We start from the raw sequence: 12,446 nt of genomic DNA, 5'->3' as shown, positions 1-12,446 counted from the left end.
TTTAATACTTACATTGATTACATGGAGAAATGATAATATTTTGTATATACTGGGTTAAATAAAATGTATTATTATGATTCATTTACCTATTTCATTTTACTTCTTTTAACGTGGCTACTAGAAAATTTTAAATTACATTTGTGACTCACATTATGTTTGGTTTTTTTTTTTTTTGGCACCTGAGCTAACATCTGTTGCCAATCTTCTTTTTTTTTCCCCCTCTCTAGTAGAGGAAGATGGGCACAGATGTTAGCTCAGGGCCAGTCTTCCTCAGCAAAAAGCGGAGGATTGGCAGCAGTTAGCTCAGGGCTAATCTTCCTCAAAAAAAAAGAAAAAAGATCATGGATCTTAAACGTTCTCACCACAAAAAAGAAGTGATAATTATGAGCCATGATGGAGGTGTTAGCTAATGCTACAGCAATCATATTGCAACATATAAGTGTATCAAATCAACACACTGTACACCTTAAATTTATACACTGTTACATGTCAATTATATCTCAATAAAAATTAATTAATTAAATACCCCCCAAAAATGATCACGGAAAAACACTACCATTTTGCTTGGGAGAATCAAAGTGGTTTGGTCCCAGGTCTAGCCCAGAAACTGAGATATTGTGAATGTGAATAGGGGAGGGTCACCTACGGCCCCTGGATCATTAGCTGCTCGTCCAACACCTACACACCACGCACCTCTCTACTTCTGCCCCTTGCAACCGGCCGACACCCCACCCGCCCAGAGCCTGGGGACACTCTCGGAGCTGGCTCTAGACACCAACACCGCGAGGTCTAGCTCCAGGGAAGGGTGACAAGTGACACTGAGCCCAGACATCACAATGACTGTGCTGTCCTGAAGGCAACTCTGGGCTCAGTCCGCCCGGCATCTGCCAGGCAGGCGTCCCAGCTCTTCCTGCAGCCCTCGCCCCTGGCTCTGGTGTGAATGTGTGGACGGGGACAGCAGCCAACTTTTCGCCGGGCTCTCTAACAAGTTCTGCGAGTCTGTTTGTTAAAGAAAAATTCCAGTGGGTGCATCCAACACATGGAACTCAAGTACAGAAATTATATTTATCCGCCCCACTGCCAAGGAGATCACATGCGCCGTGAGTCACTCCAGATGTGCTCAAAAACAGAGTCTGTCTGTGCAAGCCCAGTGCCCCAATCCCGGAGAGAGTCGGATTAACAGAGGTCCCAATTTCTGCCCCAACCCCCCACCCCGCTCAGGAGGCAGCCTCTGCCTCCACCCTTCAGAGGCGGGAGAGGGCATCTCTGCACTTCTGAAAGGGAAGGGTGGTAAGAACTATATCGCCACACTGGGACGACCAGTACGGCCATACCTGTAGCTCCTGGGGTCCCACTTGGTTTGAGGGGTGACTTTTCACCTTTTTGGAGGAAAAGATGTGTTGGAAGACATTGCTGCTTCTGCTGTTGTGTTACGATGCTCAGGCTACCGTGTCCCACAGGTGGAGCAGGGGTGAGTTGCTTTTTATTTGTTTGTTTGATGCTCATTATTCTTTCTCAAATACTATTAGGAATTTGGCGGGGGAGCAGGGGGAGGAGTGGAGGAGGAGGAAGGAAATTAGAAGGCCCACGCTCTCCTTTTATCTCCTCTCTGCCAATTGCTTTATGCTTCTTGACATGTTAGAAGGTGTTAGAAGGTGATGGGGAAAATGACAGTGAAAAGAATCAAAGGGGACTGCTGAGGGGACTTGGTGGAGGGAGAGACGCCGAGGGCATCCCTTCTGACCTGCGGGAGCCAAGTCTTCTTTGCTTCACTAAATGTGGCCAGACCCCCTCGAGGTCCCCCCTGAGGCCGCTGCAGCTGGGCCAGGCAGGGGGAGAGCAGGTGCCCAGGTCTGATGCTAACAGGATGGGACTGGGGGTGTTGGGATGCAAAAGGGTGCCACCTGGGGAAACCCGACAAGAGGCTCTGGGCCTGCGCTGCTCATTATGAGGTCTCCACGCTGCTTCTCGACCAGAAGGGGACACATCTTTGCAGCTGGGTAGACCTGGCGCAGAGGCAGGAGAGGAAGAGTAACCCTCCAGCATCCACATGTCTGCCCGCCTGCTCCTCCCGCCGGCCCACCGGTCCACCTCGGAAAGGATGGGCCAGCAAGATCTTTTCCCTCACGACCTGCTTCCTTTCCCTCGGGATGTGGTTTCTCAGAGCCGGCACGGCATCTTTTCTCTGTGCCCCAGGACTGGCTCCAGGTGGCCCACACTGGCAGCACCTCCGGCCAATTAGAGTGTATCACAGTTAAAAAGTGAGGGATGAATAGTGCCGATCACAACCTCCCCATCTGATCTGAAATCTATCCTCTGCCTAAAGTCGTCTGAGGTCTCTCTCCCGGAAAGAACTGGAAAAAGAATTCAGGCTCATAGGTGTTTCTAGAGATCCAAAATAGGCTGGCATGGCAGCAGGCGGACGAGCCTCCTGGATCTCAAGGAGACATTCAGGGAAGGAGGGAGCGGTCAGTGTGGGAACAGAGCAGTGGATGGATCCGAAATGGGGGAGGGAGGGCAACAAAAGCCACAGCACTTGTTGGGGTTTTTATGCTCTCATTTGCAAGCCTGAGATTAGGGACTTGCCAGTTCTCTGAGCTGAGCTGTGAAATGATTGTTGCGCAGAGACTAATAATTAAAGCAGCATTTTCCTTTTTTCTGATAACATTACACCCTCCCCTCCCTGCTCATCACATGCACAAACTTGGAAGCAGAGAGCAAAGAAACCGTGGCATTGTGTTCTGCCACTTACCCCTGTGTGACGCTGGAAATTTCCTTAATGTGCCCATTAAAAAAAGATGATGATATCCCCTCTTTCCAATGCACAGGCTGTTAGAAAACCAAATGAGGTGATTTGATTTGTAACAAGGCTTGTAAATACGATAGCTACATCATGAGCTACCCTGTAAGGAACTCAAAATTTAAGTCTGCCTCTAATTGGCTGTGTGATCACTGGCAAGTCTCTTAACCTCTCTGAGCTTTAGTTCACAAAGGTAACATTAATAATAACAAAACTTACCCTTACTGTGTTGTTCTGAGGGTCATAATCAAAAATGTAAATAAAATGCTTTGTAAATGATGAAAAACTATATAAATGTTAGCTATTACCTACCACTCAAACAAGTGAAAGAGATTCATTAAAGAAAGTTTGAGGTTCTCAACACGCGGTTTGATGGCAACATTCCGGGAGTACCTGCTCTGGCCCCACCCCTCCTCACTGGGGAAGGTCTGCCCCCGAGTAATAGTGACAGTCTCTAGAATGACAGGGAGGCACCACGCGAAACAGAGACCAAGAGGAGGCAGCTGGTGTAGCTGCCACCTTAGCGGTGCATGGCAGCGTCAGAGTCAACAAACGACAGGAAGCGCCTCCAGCCATCATCAAAAGTCTTCCACGTAAGAGTTTTCTTCATTTTTAACATTTTTTTCTAATTATAGAAGGAAGACACGATTGCCATATTTTTAAGACGGAATGGAAGCCACACCCCAATAAAAAACAATTTTCCAAACGTACTTCCTGTTCCTTTCACCTTGACGCTGACCCCAACCCCAACTCCAGGCCTAAGTTAGAGGAATGCCTTTTGGAAAGAGCCTGAGGGCGACCTCTCTCTACAACATCCTCGCCCTCCACCCACCGCAGCCCGAAGCCCCCTAACCCCCTCACCACCATCCCAGCTACCGCCCTCACCACCCCCACCCCCGGCCCCCCTCCCCACCCTCCCCCACCCCCTCCCCACTATCACCCCCTCACCACTACCACCCCAGCCCTGCCCTCCCCCACCCCCTCACCACCACCACCCCAGCCCCCGCCCTCCCTCCCTCACCACCACCATCCTAGCCCGGCCATCCCCCATCCCTCTGCCCCTACATGTAGAAATGTAGACATAAACCTAAAAGGAATACACCCAGCTGTCAGGATGTCCTTTTTCCTACCATTCTCGCGGCCTCTCCCTACGAAGCGCTCTCTAGGATTCCGCCCTGGGAGGTGGTTTTCCACGCTAGGATGGCTGTTCCAGCCTCACCAACTTGATTAAGACCAAATGACTCACCTGCGGTTAGCGTGGCCAGCCCGGGGAAGCTGGACACACCTGGCCTAAGTCACAGCCAGCCCAGGTCCTGCCAGAGCACCACCTCGGGGGATGGGGGGGGGGGGGCTAGCCAGTCTTAAAAAACACACATGTATTGATTACTATAAATATGTATGTTTCTATTAAATACATGTAAATTATTTCTTTCAAAAGCAGTTCCGTAGAGAAGAATGGCCCTTCAGTTATCTGGTGGAATTTGTCATTTGCGGGTGTCCATTTTAGCGGTGTGTTTCCAGCAGTGAAGGTTCTGTGATGGGAAGGGCCTGGGGTGGGTGTCCAGTAAGTATTGACTGACTGGGTAACTGGAGTAGCATTACTAGGACCACCACGGGTGGCCCCCTCGTTACTCCACAGTCACTGCCCAAGGCAGGTGCTATTCTGACCCTTCACAGGTAAGAACACTGGAGACTGGCGGGGGCACGTGGGGGGAGTTGACGTGCCCCAGGTCAGGCAGGGGAAGGAGAGACCTGGGCTTGGACACCCACCCCGCAGCAGGTGTATGGTGCTGGAGCCCAGCTGTCCTCCTTTATCCCCTCCCCCTCCGCTCTCCATCCTTCCAGGTGCTCCCCTGCCCCTGGCAGCCCTGCGCTCCCCCTGGGTGGCAGGAGGGTCTGGCCAAAGGGAGCCGCCTCACAGCAGCGCTTTCAGAAGTGTTCCAGGAGGACCCCAACACCCGGGCCAAGATCCTGGCTGGCTCAGAGTACTACTGTGTTTCTAAAGGGCTGGCCTGGGAGCAAAGAAGTAAATGACATCAGTAGGATCTGGCAAAGGATCTTTTACAAATGAGAGCTTGTCCTTTCTGCACCCGTGGTCGATTCCATAGTCTTGCTGCAACTGATTCATCTAAAATCTGGTTGTGTTTGTCTGGATATGTCTGTAGCTTGAATCCATTCCAACAAGCTCTTTGGCGCAGATGCTGCGCACGGTTACGTGGAAATCGTGGTCCGCCTCCATACTCTCTGTTACAGCCAACCGATTTGGGGGATGGGAGGAGAGAAGAGATCTTCATCCAAGATTATGAAAAGTCCTTCGAAGATCAGGCTCAAAGCAAAGACAGCCTCTTGCATTCAAGGAGGCTTCTGCCTGGTGTCAGGGCAAGAAAGCCCGGACCAGCTGAAATGGGGGGAGACAAGGGCCAGCCTTGACTGAGATCTTTAAAAGTGGCTTCTCCCAGGCCAGAACAGGGGCTCCTCAGACACAAAGGGAGGGCGTGGTGGAGACAGGAGAAAACATCTACTTTCTGATAATTAGCCAGCACCTGGAACTGCAAATAAGGTCTAGAATCACCCTGTTAGACAGAGAAGGATTTAGTGAAGCACTGCATTTGGAAAGTAGGGAGTTTGGTGACAAGGATAGTTAATGTGTTTCTATGTGATCATTTATTCATTCAACAAACAGTCATGAGCAGGATGGTAGGCACTGGGAATGCAGCAGTGAGCAAAACTGGCAACATCCCATGCCTTGTGGAGCTGACATTCTAGTGAGGGGAAATGGACAATTAACGCTTATATAAATAAGACATTTGGTTTGTTGGATGGCAATAAAGTAGGGACAGGTTAGAGAATATAGAGGATTATAACTCTAAATAAGGCAGTCAGGGAGGGCCTCCCTGAGGAGGTGACTGAAGACCTAAAGGAAACGTGGGAGTGAGCCATGCAGTCTCCGGGGAAAGAGTGAGTATTCCAGGCAGGAGGAACAGAAGTGCAAAGGCCCTGTGGCAGAAGCATGCCTGGTGAGCTCAAGGAACAGGGAGGAGGCCTGTGGCTGGAGTGGCGTGAGCCAGGGGAGAAGAGCAGATGAGTTCAAAGGGGTAGTAAGAAGTCAAGTCATGTAGCACCTGGTGGCCATTTGAAGATCTTTGGCTTTTACTCTGAGTGAGATGGAAAGCCATGGAGGGTTCTGGGCAGAGGAGTGACATCGTCTGACCTATGTTTTCACAGAATTGCTTTAGTTGCTGTGTTAAGAATAGAATGAGGGCAGGAGCCGCGGATGGAAGCAGAGACGCCATTAAGAGAGGGGCTCCAGGCTTGGACCAGGAGGCTGGCGGGGATGTGGTGAGAAGTAGCCGGATTCCAGATACATTCTGAAGGGCGCGCCAGCAGGCTTTGCTGCCGAGTTGAATGTGGGATATGAAAGCAAGAGACAAGTCAAGGATGACTCCCAGGATTTTGGCCTGAGCAACTGAGAGAGATGGGGAAGACCACAGACGAAGTAGGAGGGGCGTGTGTGTGTGTGTCTATTGGGAGTTGGGCTGGGAGTCAGGAGAGGGAACTATTACAAATCCAAAAGGAGACTCCTGCAGGCGGTTGGATACATTCTTGCCTGGCCTGGAGAGAGAAAGTGGAAAGTCAGTATGGAAGTGAGAGTGGCTGGAACTGAGGAGAGAGCCCCAGAGGAGGCCAGGACTCCTCCATAGGAAGAGGCAGGTGAGAAGGAAGAGCAGACAGCCAGGAGGGATTTTTTTCTTTTTTTTAAGATAGAAGCAGCAACATGTTTTCATGCTGATGTGAAAGATCTAGTGGAGAGGGAAAAACTAATGAGGTAGGACTGAAAAGGTGGAGGGGGGAGTGACATCCTTTTGAAGACATCATGGCCACATGGGCACCTTGCCTCTCTGTGGGAGCACGGACACAAGAGCAGGAGAGAAGGCAGCGTCTGGACAAGAGTCAGGAACCTGGCTTAAGGAGAGCGTAGAGGTGTGAGATAGTCATCTATTTCACAGTGACACAGAGCGAGAGAGTAGTGGGCGGGCAGCATTTACCGGCCGGGGCGAAGAACCATCATGAGTTTAAAGCAAGATCACTTAACACGGTTGTGTTTTCCTCCAGCCTTCGGTGCACAGGCGCCCGCGTGGAACAGGTGGAGATGGGCTGTGCTTTTGCCGAGCGGTTACAGAGGAACGAGGAGGGAGCAAGGAGTTGAGGATATGCGGGAGAGGGCTCACAGGCTTGTAGTCGTCGGACCTCACCCATCGTATTACGATAAACCGAAGTTAGAGATTCTTCTAAGAACGAGTGATTCATTTAAGAATATGTCTTATACCAAATGCATTCATTCATTCCTAATTAACTACACTATCCTTCCTGTAGTTATTCAGAACTGAAGAACCCCCAAGCTGTGAGGGATACGCCTACAAAAAGCTAGCGTTGTCCACCCCATCAGCGAGACAGGGTTTTGGAGCCCATGAGATGTGGATTTTAATCTCAGTCCCATGGCAAACAGGCTGAGAGGCCTAGGGCAAATTTCTTAACCTCTAAATGTCTTCACCTGTAACAGGGGATGTCGATACTTACATCATGAGGTACATGTGGAAAGCACAAAGCACGTTGACTGGCACACAGCGGGCTCATGAGCTGTTATTATGTCTGAGCTCCACATTTTGACAACTTCGGTCTGAGGTCCAGATGTGTCTCTCAACAGAAGACATGGACAGAACACGCTGGAACACATGAGTCTCTGGATCCAGTTCCTGGAGTAACTTAGGGCATGTGGCGTGACTTTTAGAAAGTGAATCAGCTCTTCCACGTGGGCCGATCCAATGTATCATAGAGACTCAGTTTCCCCCGAAGGCTCATTTGTCCAGGGAGTTGGGGGGAGGGGAGAAGCTCAAGCTTTCCCTGCCCCAGGGCCAGCCGGTGCAGAAGACCTTCGCACAAGGAGACGTGGGGACCTCTGGCCCCCTGGTCTGTGTCTACTGGTCACATTGAGTGGCTCTCGTGGGCACATTCACATCCTGAACAAATAGCTGGAGAGTGGGCTGGGTGTGGAACATTGAGTGCAGAAGAAAGAAACAAATTGGCCCAGCTTTGCACTAGGCAAAAGGTACACAAAGTCAGTGATTTTGACAAAATTGTACCAGCAGCCTTCCTGCCTGAGGCTCAACGCTCAGGCGGCACCCAAGGGAGTGGAATCCTTCTGCCAGTCTCTGGTCTCCCCACCCAGCTCCCCTCTGTCTCCACCCTCAGAGGAGGTGCCATCGTCAGTGGCCACCCAATGAGGGGCACTCAGGTCTCCCTCTTATCAGCCTGGTCAAGACTGCGCTGCGCAAAGCGATTTCCTTACCACTCACAGTGAGGAGGGGGCCCAAACTTAAAATGACCTCCATAAATGTAGGCAGTGGGACGGAAGGGAAAGGACGAAAACCTGGCACAGCCTGAATTGCAGAGTTTCCAGGGATGTTTTATTTTGTTGTTGTTGCTGTTTTCTGCTTTTTCTCCCCAAATCTCCCCAGCACATAGTTGTATATATTTTAGTTGTGGGTCCTTCTAGTTGTGGCATGTGGGACACTGCCTCAACATGACCTTATGAGCGGTACCATGTCTGCGCCCAGGATCCGAACCGGCGAAACCCCCGGCCTCCAAGGCGGAGCACACGAACTTAACCACTTGGCCACGAGGCCGGCCCCTGTTGTTGTGTTTTTAATACTTGGTTTATTTTTAAAATCATTCCAAAATATATAGATTGAGCCTGCACTCAGAGCCCAGCTTGATGCAGACAGCAAGGTCAAGCAAAGGAAGCACAAAACCCATTTCCTCCGTCCCAGGAGCTGGCAATAGCCGGCAAGACGTGAACTGTGTGGCACGGATGCAGAAAGCACGAGGAGACAGAAGGAAGACCACGGTGTGCAGCACGGTTGAGGGCCAGGCTTCCGGGGAACGAGGCTGTTTTCCTAACGATGTGGGAGCAAGTCTAGTTTAAAGCTTTGTGCATATACATCTCAGAGTTGGTCAGCTCTTTTTTCAGCCATTTGCATTTCTGGCAGGGTCCAGCCTTCACTGTTATGGACAAGAACATCGGGAGAGACAGTATGGTTAACTTTTTACCCAATTTTTGACATGGCCAGACACAGTCTATTTCTCGCCCACCACCTGCAGCGCCACCAGTGAAGAAGAATTTCTTTTCTCCAGGCCTCATTCACAGGGAATCAGATATGGGCAGCCGTGGACGTACCTGCCCCAGAGCTGCCTGCGCTTACACAGCCCAAAGGGGCATAAGGGCCCCTGCCCAACGCACACTGTCAAAGCAGCTACAGCAACCTGAGAGGGCCTGGCAGAAGGTGCTGGAACGATGAGGGGAATGGGAAGAAGGAGGGAGGGGTCCATCTTTTAAGATTCCCCAGCTCCCCACACACACTTTCTAAAGCAATAATCAGTCCCCTAGTCTAGCAGCTAAAGCTATTTCTAACAATCGTCCCCAAACTGTGTTATTATTTTAAATAGTGTGAGAACAAGGACTATTGGAAATGACCACATTTCCATTATTAAGCTCAGCCTTGAATCAGGAAGTGTTTTCTTCCCAGCTCTTTGAGAACTAGGGGTCCAGCTGGGGTGAGCATGTTAAAGAGAGTTGCTGTTCACAGGGAAACGATTGAGAGAAGAAAGCGCAGGTCTAGCCGTGAATAACTTCCCAGGAGGCAGCCATCTGAGGTCTGAGATGACGGCAGCAGAAAGCGCTTGGGGCCCAGGACGTTTATGCTCCCCAATCTCCTTCACCCGCTGGGGTGTGAATTCTATAAAGGGAACAATACCTTTAATTTCACAATAAGAGAGAAGAATTAAAGGAGTAAAGTTGCTCTCAGATCCTACCCTGAGAAGGGAGTTTTACTCACTTTTCACGGTAGGAAGAAAGGAAGGACATGCAGAAAGAAACAGGTCACCTCTGGGTCTGGACCAGTTCTGGTCCTAGAGTCATCTCCCACGAAGGGGAAAACAAGTTCAAAGTACACAGCCTCTTTGTGCCTCCACTCTTTGTCTCCGAGAACATGATGGCCTCGGTCTCTTCAGATGGCCCATCAGCTGAGAGTGAGCTCTGGGCACCACGGCTTGGCTGTGGATCTGGAAGACCCAATGTTTCTCCACCCTGCCTGCCCGTCATAATCACCTGGGCGCTGTAAAAAGTCCTGATGCCTACATCCACCCCAGAGATGCCCAGGAATTAGCCTGGGGGTGGCCTTGGGCATTTGGGTTTTTAAAAGCTCCCACATGATGCTAATGGATGTACGGTCAAGGTTGAGAGCCACTGGGCTAACCTGAGTGCGGCCATTACAGCCAGGCAGCTCCTTCTGTACAACCTCAGGTCAAGCTGCCTCTGATTCTCCACCTTGGCTGCCGTTAGAAGCACCGAGGAAGATTTTAAAAATCGTACTGTCCCAGTTGTACGCTGGGTCCATTAAATCAGAACCTCTGGAGTGGGGACCCAGGCATCGGTATTTTTTAAAGCCCCTCCAGTGATTCTAACGTGCGGTCAAGATTGCCAACCAGTGGAGCAGGAGATGCCTCCTTCTCCTGAGCTCCACCCCAAACGACAAGCAGAAGCAGTGAGCAAACAGAGGCGAGGGCTCCTCAAGCCCTGAGATCTATGATCCTGTGGGAAATTGGCAGTTTTCTGGCCAAGAGAACAAACTCTGCTAAAACGCTGGGCTAGGAAATATTTCTCTGGAGTTCACGGGCTCCTTCCCCAAAAATGGTCTGAGCAAGCAGAGCTGGTCACTCTGTCCACCAAGGCCTCCTTCAGCGTGGGGACTTGGTCACCAATAGCTGTGTCTAGCACACACCCAGGAAGGCTGCCAGGCTCTGCTGGGGGTGCAGAAACATAAAGCCATATTTCTCCCAGCCCCGGAGAAACTTGTGGTATAGAGAATAAAGGAGTTACAGGGAATGCAATATTACATCCAACCAGCTTTTTCTAGGAAATGGGAGATGCCTACCAGAGAGCTTTTCAGGAAATATCTTTTAAGTTGAAGCTGTTTCATTTTTCTCTTCTGATAGAAATCCTTCTGAAACGCTTATGCAGTTCCCTGCCTTCTTTAACAGAGTATGCTGGACATCACGGGACCTTTTCTTGATGGTCCAAGGGCACCATTATCAAGAAGCAGAGCTGTCATGTATGGTTATTCAGATTGTGCTTTGCACAACTTCAGGGGGTGCTACTCACATTGAAGTCTCGTAGATTTTTACAGTGAGTGGCCGAGATCATAATCAAGGGTCTTGAAGAAGCTGCACCTTTTTCTCTCCGCTCACCACAGGCTTGCCCATCATTTCTGCACAGTGCCCTGGTACATGGAGAGGCCGTGGAGGTGCTCGGGCTGTCTGCTCCGAGCCTGATATGATCCCGGAGAACTGCAATTCATAATGACTCTTCCTACGCTCTGTAATATCCTGTCCTCTTCTCTTGTCCTCAGTCAGTTCCTAATTCTGGCTACCCCCTCTGCCTCTAGCTGCCCATCGTCTTCCTCCAGGTGCCACTTCTAAATGCAGCCACTAAGGACCAACACTGGCAAGTCATCGACTTTATACTAAATGCATTTCTAAGTCAGCTGGCCCTTGGGGGAAGCCCTGCGTTTGGCTCTACACGCCCCTGGAGACAAGTATCAGGGTCTGCGGCATCTCTCTTCCTTTACTTTGTCACCTGTGTTCAGATGCTTGGCAGCTCTATTTCAGATGGCTGGGGCAGCCAGAGGTCTGATCCTCTGATTCGAAGGGTTGTGAATAAATATAAACCAGCGCTTCATATTGATGAAATAAAGCTAAAATGTGCAGTCCTATTAGGACACAGGATTATTAGGGAACTCGTTTGTTGAATTTGGGGTTTTTTGTTCACTCGTTTCTATTTTGTATTATTTTTTTTCGTTTTAGTGTAAATTCCCTAGAGTATACACATCCCCAGACATAGATATTTTTCTAAACTTTCTGGGATGGTTCTGATGAACAGCCAGGCTTGAAATCACTGGTCTGAAATAGTAACATCTGATATGCCTGGGAGCTCTCTGGGACACACCAGAGTTGCCTGTCACCTCTCCCCATTTGCTGTCCACCCCCGCTTCAAGTCGGTCACTCCAAGGCTGGCTGGCTAACCTCACGGGGAGCAGAGGAAGAAGGCCATGCATGCGCAGCAGCCCGGCGAGCTCACTCTTGTGTCTTTCAGCCGTGCTTTTCCCTGCTGCCCATCGGCCAAAGAGGTCCTCGTCCGTGCCGGCGAACCCTGTCCTGCAGACATCCCTGGAGGAGGTAGAACTGCTCTACGAGGTAGGCAGTGCCACGCGGTCAATTCCAGCCACCCGAAAGACAATGCACCCTCTCTATGTTTTTTGGAGAAGTGACCTGAGCCCCTGAAAACGAGTGACCTCTGCTGCCATAGGGACTGGCCTAGACTAATTTGTCAAGGTCGTCAAATTCTTCCCATCCCAAAGTAAGGTATTGCTGATACCCACTCTCCTTTCCCACATGCCATAACAGGGAGTGATGGCATTAGGAGCTCAGCTGAGGCAAAACTAGAGATTGGGTTTGGAGCCGTAGGAGCCACTACCAGCCCCCGACAGCAGGGTGGGGCAGTCCACCCCCGCAGCGGCTGGGAGGCAGGCTT

General features: G+C 50.4%; 1 protein-coding gene and 1 long non-coding RNA gene across 2 annotated transcripts in view; one reads left to right on the top strand and one right to left on the bottom strand.

The window, feature by feature from the left end:
- The first annotated feature begins 826 nt into the window (after window positions 1–826).
- FAM180A (family with sequence similarity 180 member A) overlaps window positions 827–12,446 on the top strand; it is a 16,890-nt gene continuing 5,270 nt past the window's right edge. Inside the window, exons 1-2 of the mRNA XM_005609431.4 lie at window positions 827–1,471; window positions 12,009–12,109. Of these exons, the coding sequence (XP_005609488.1) occupies window positions 1,396–1,471; window positions 12,009–12,109 (177 nt within the window). The 5' untranslated portion in view covers window positions 827–1,395. The remainder of the gene's footprint in view (window positions 1,472–12,008; window positions 12,110–12,446) is intronic.
- LOC138923917 (uncharacterized) overlaps window positions 8,506–12,446 on the bottom strand; it is a 23,657-nt gene continuing 19,716 nt past the window's right edge. The window contains exon 3 of the long non-coding RNA XR_011438270.1: window positions 8,506–8,860. This is a non-coding gene — a long non-coding RNA (uncharacterized lncRNA). The remainder of the gene's footprint in view (window positions 8,861–12,446) is intronic.

Source organism: Equus caballus, chromosome 4 (genome assembly GCF_041296265.1).
Source record: "Equus caballus isolate H_3958 breed thoroughbred chromosome 4, TB-T2T, whole genome shotgun sequence".
NCBI lineage: Eukaryota > Metazoa > Chordata > Mammalia > Perissodactyla > Equidae > Equus > Equus caballus.
Note: the sequence above shows the minus strand (reverse complement) of the source record. Positions and strands in the feature narration are given on the sequence as shown.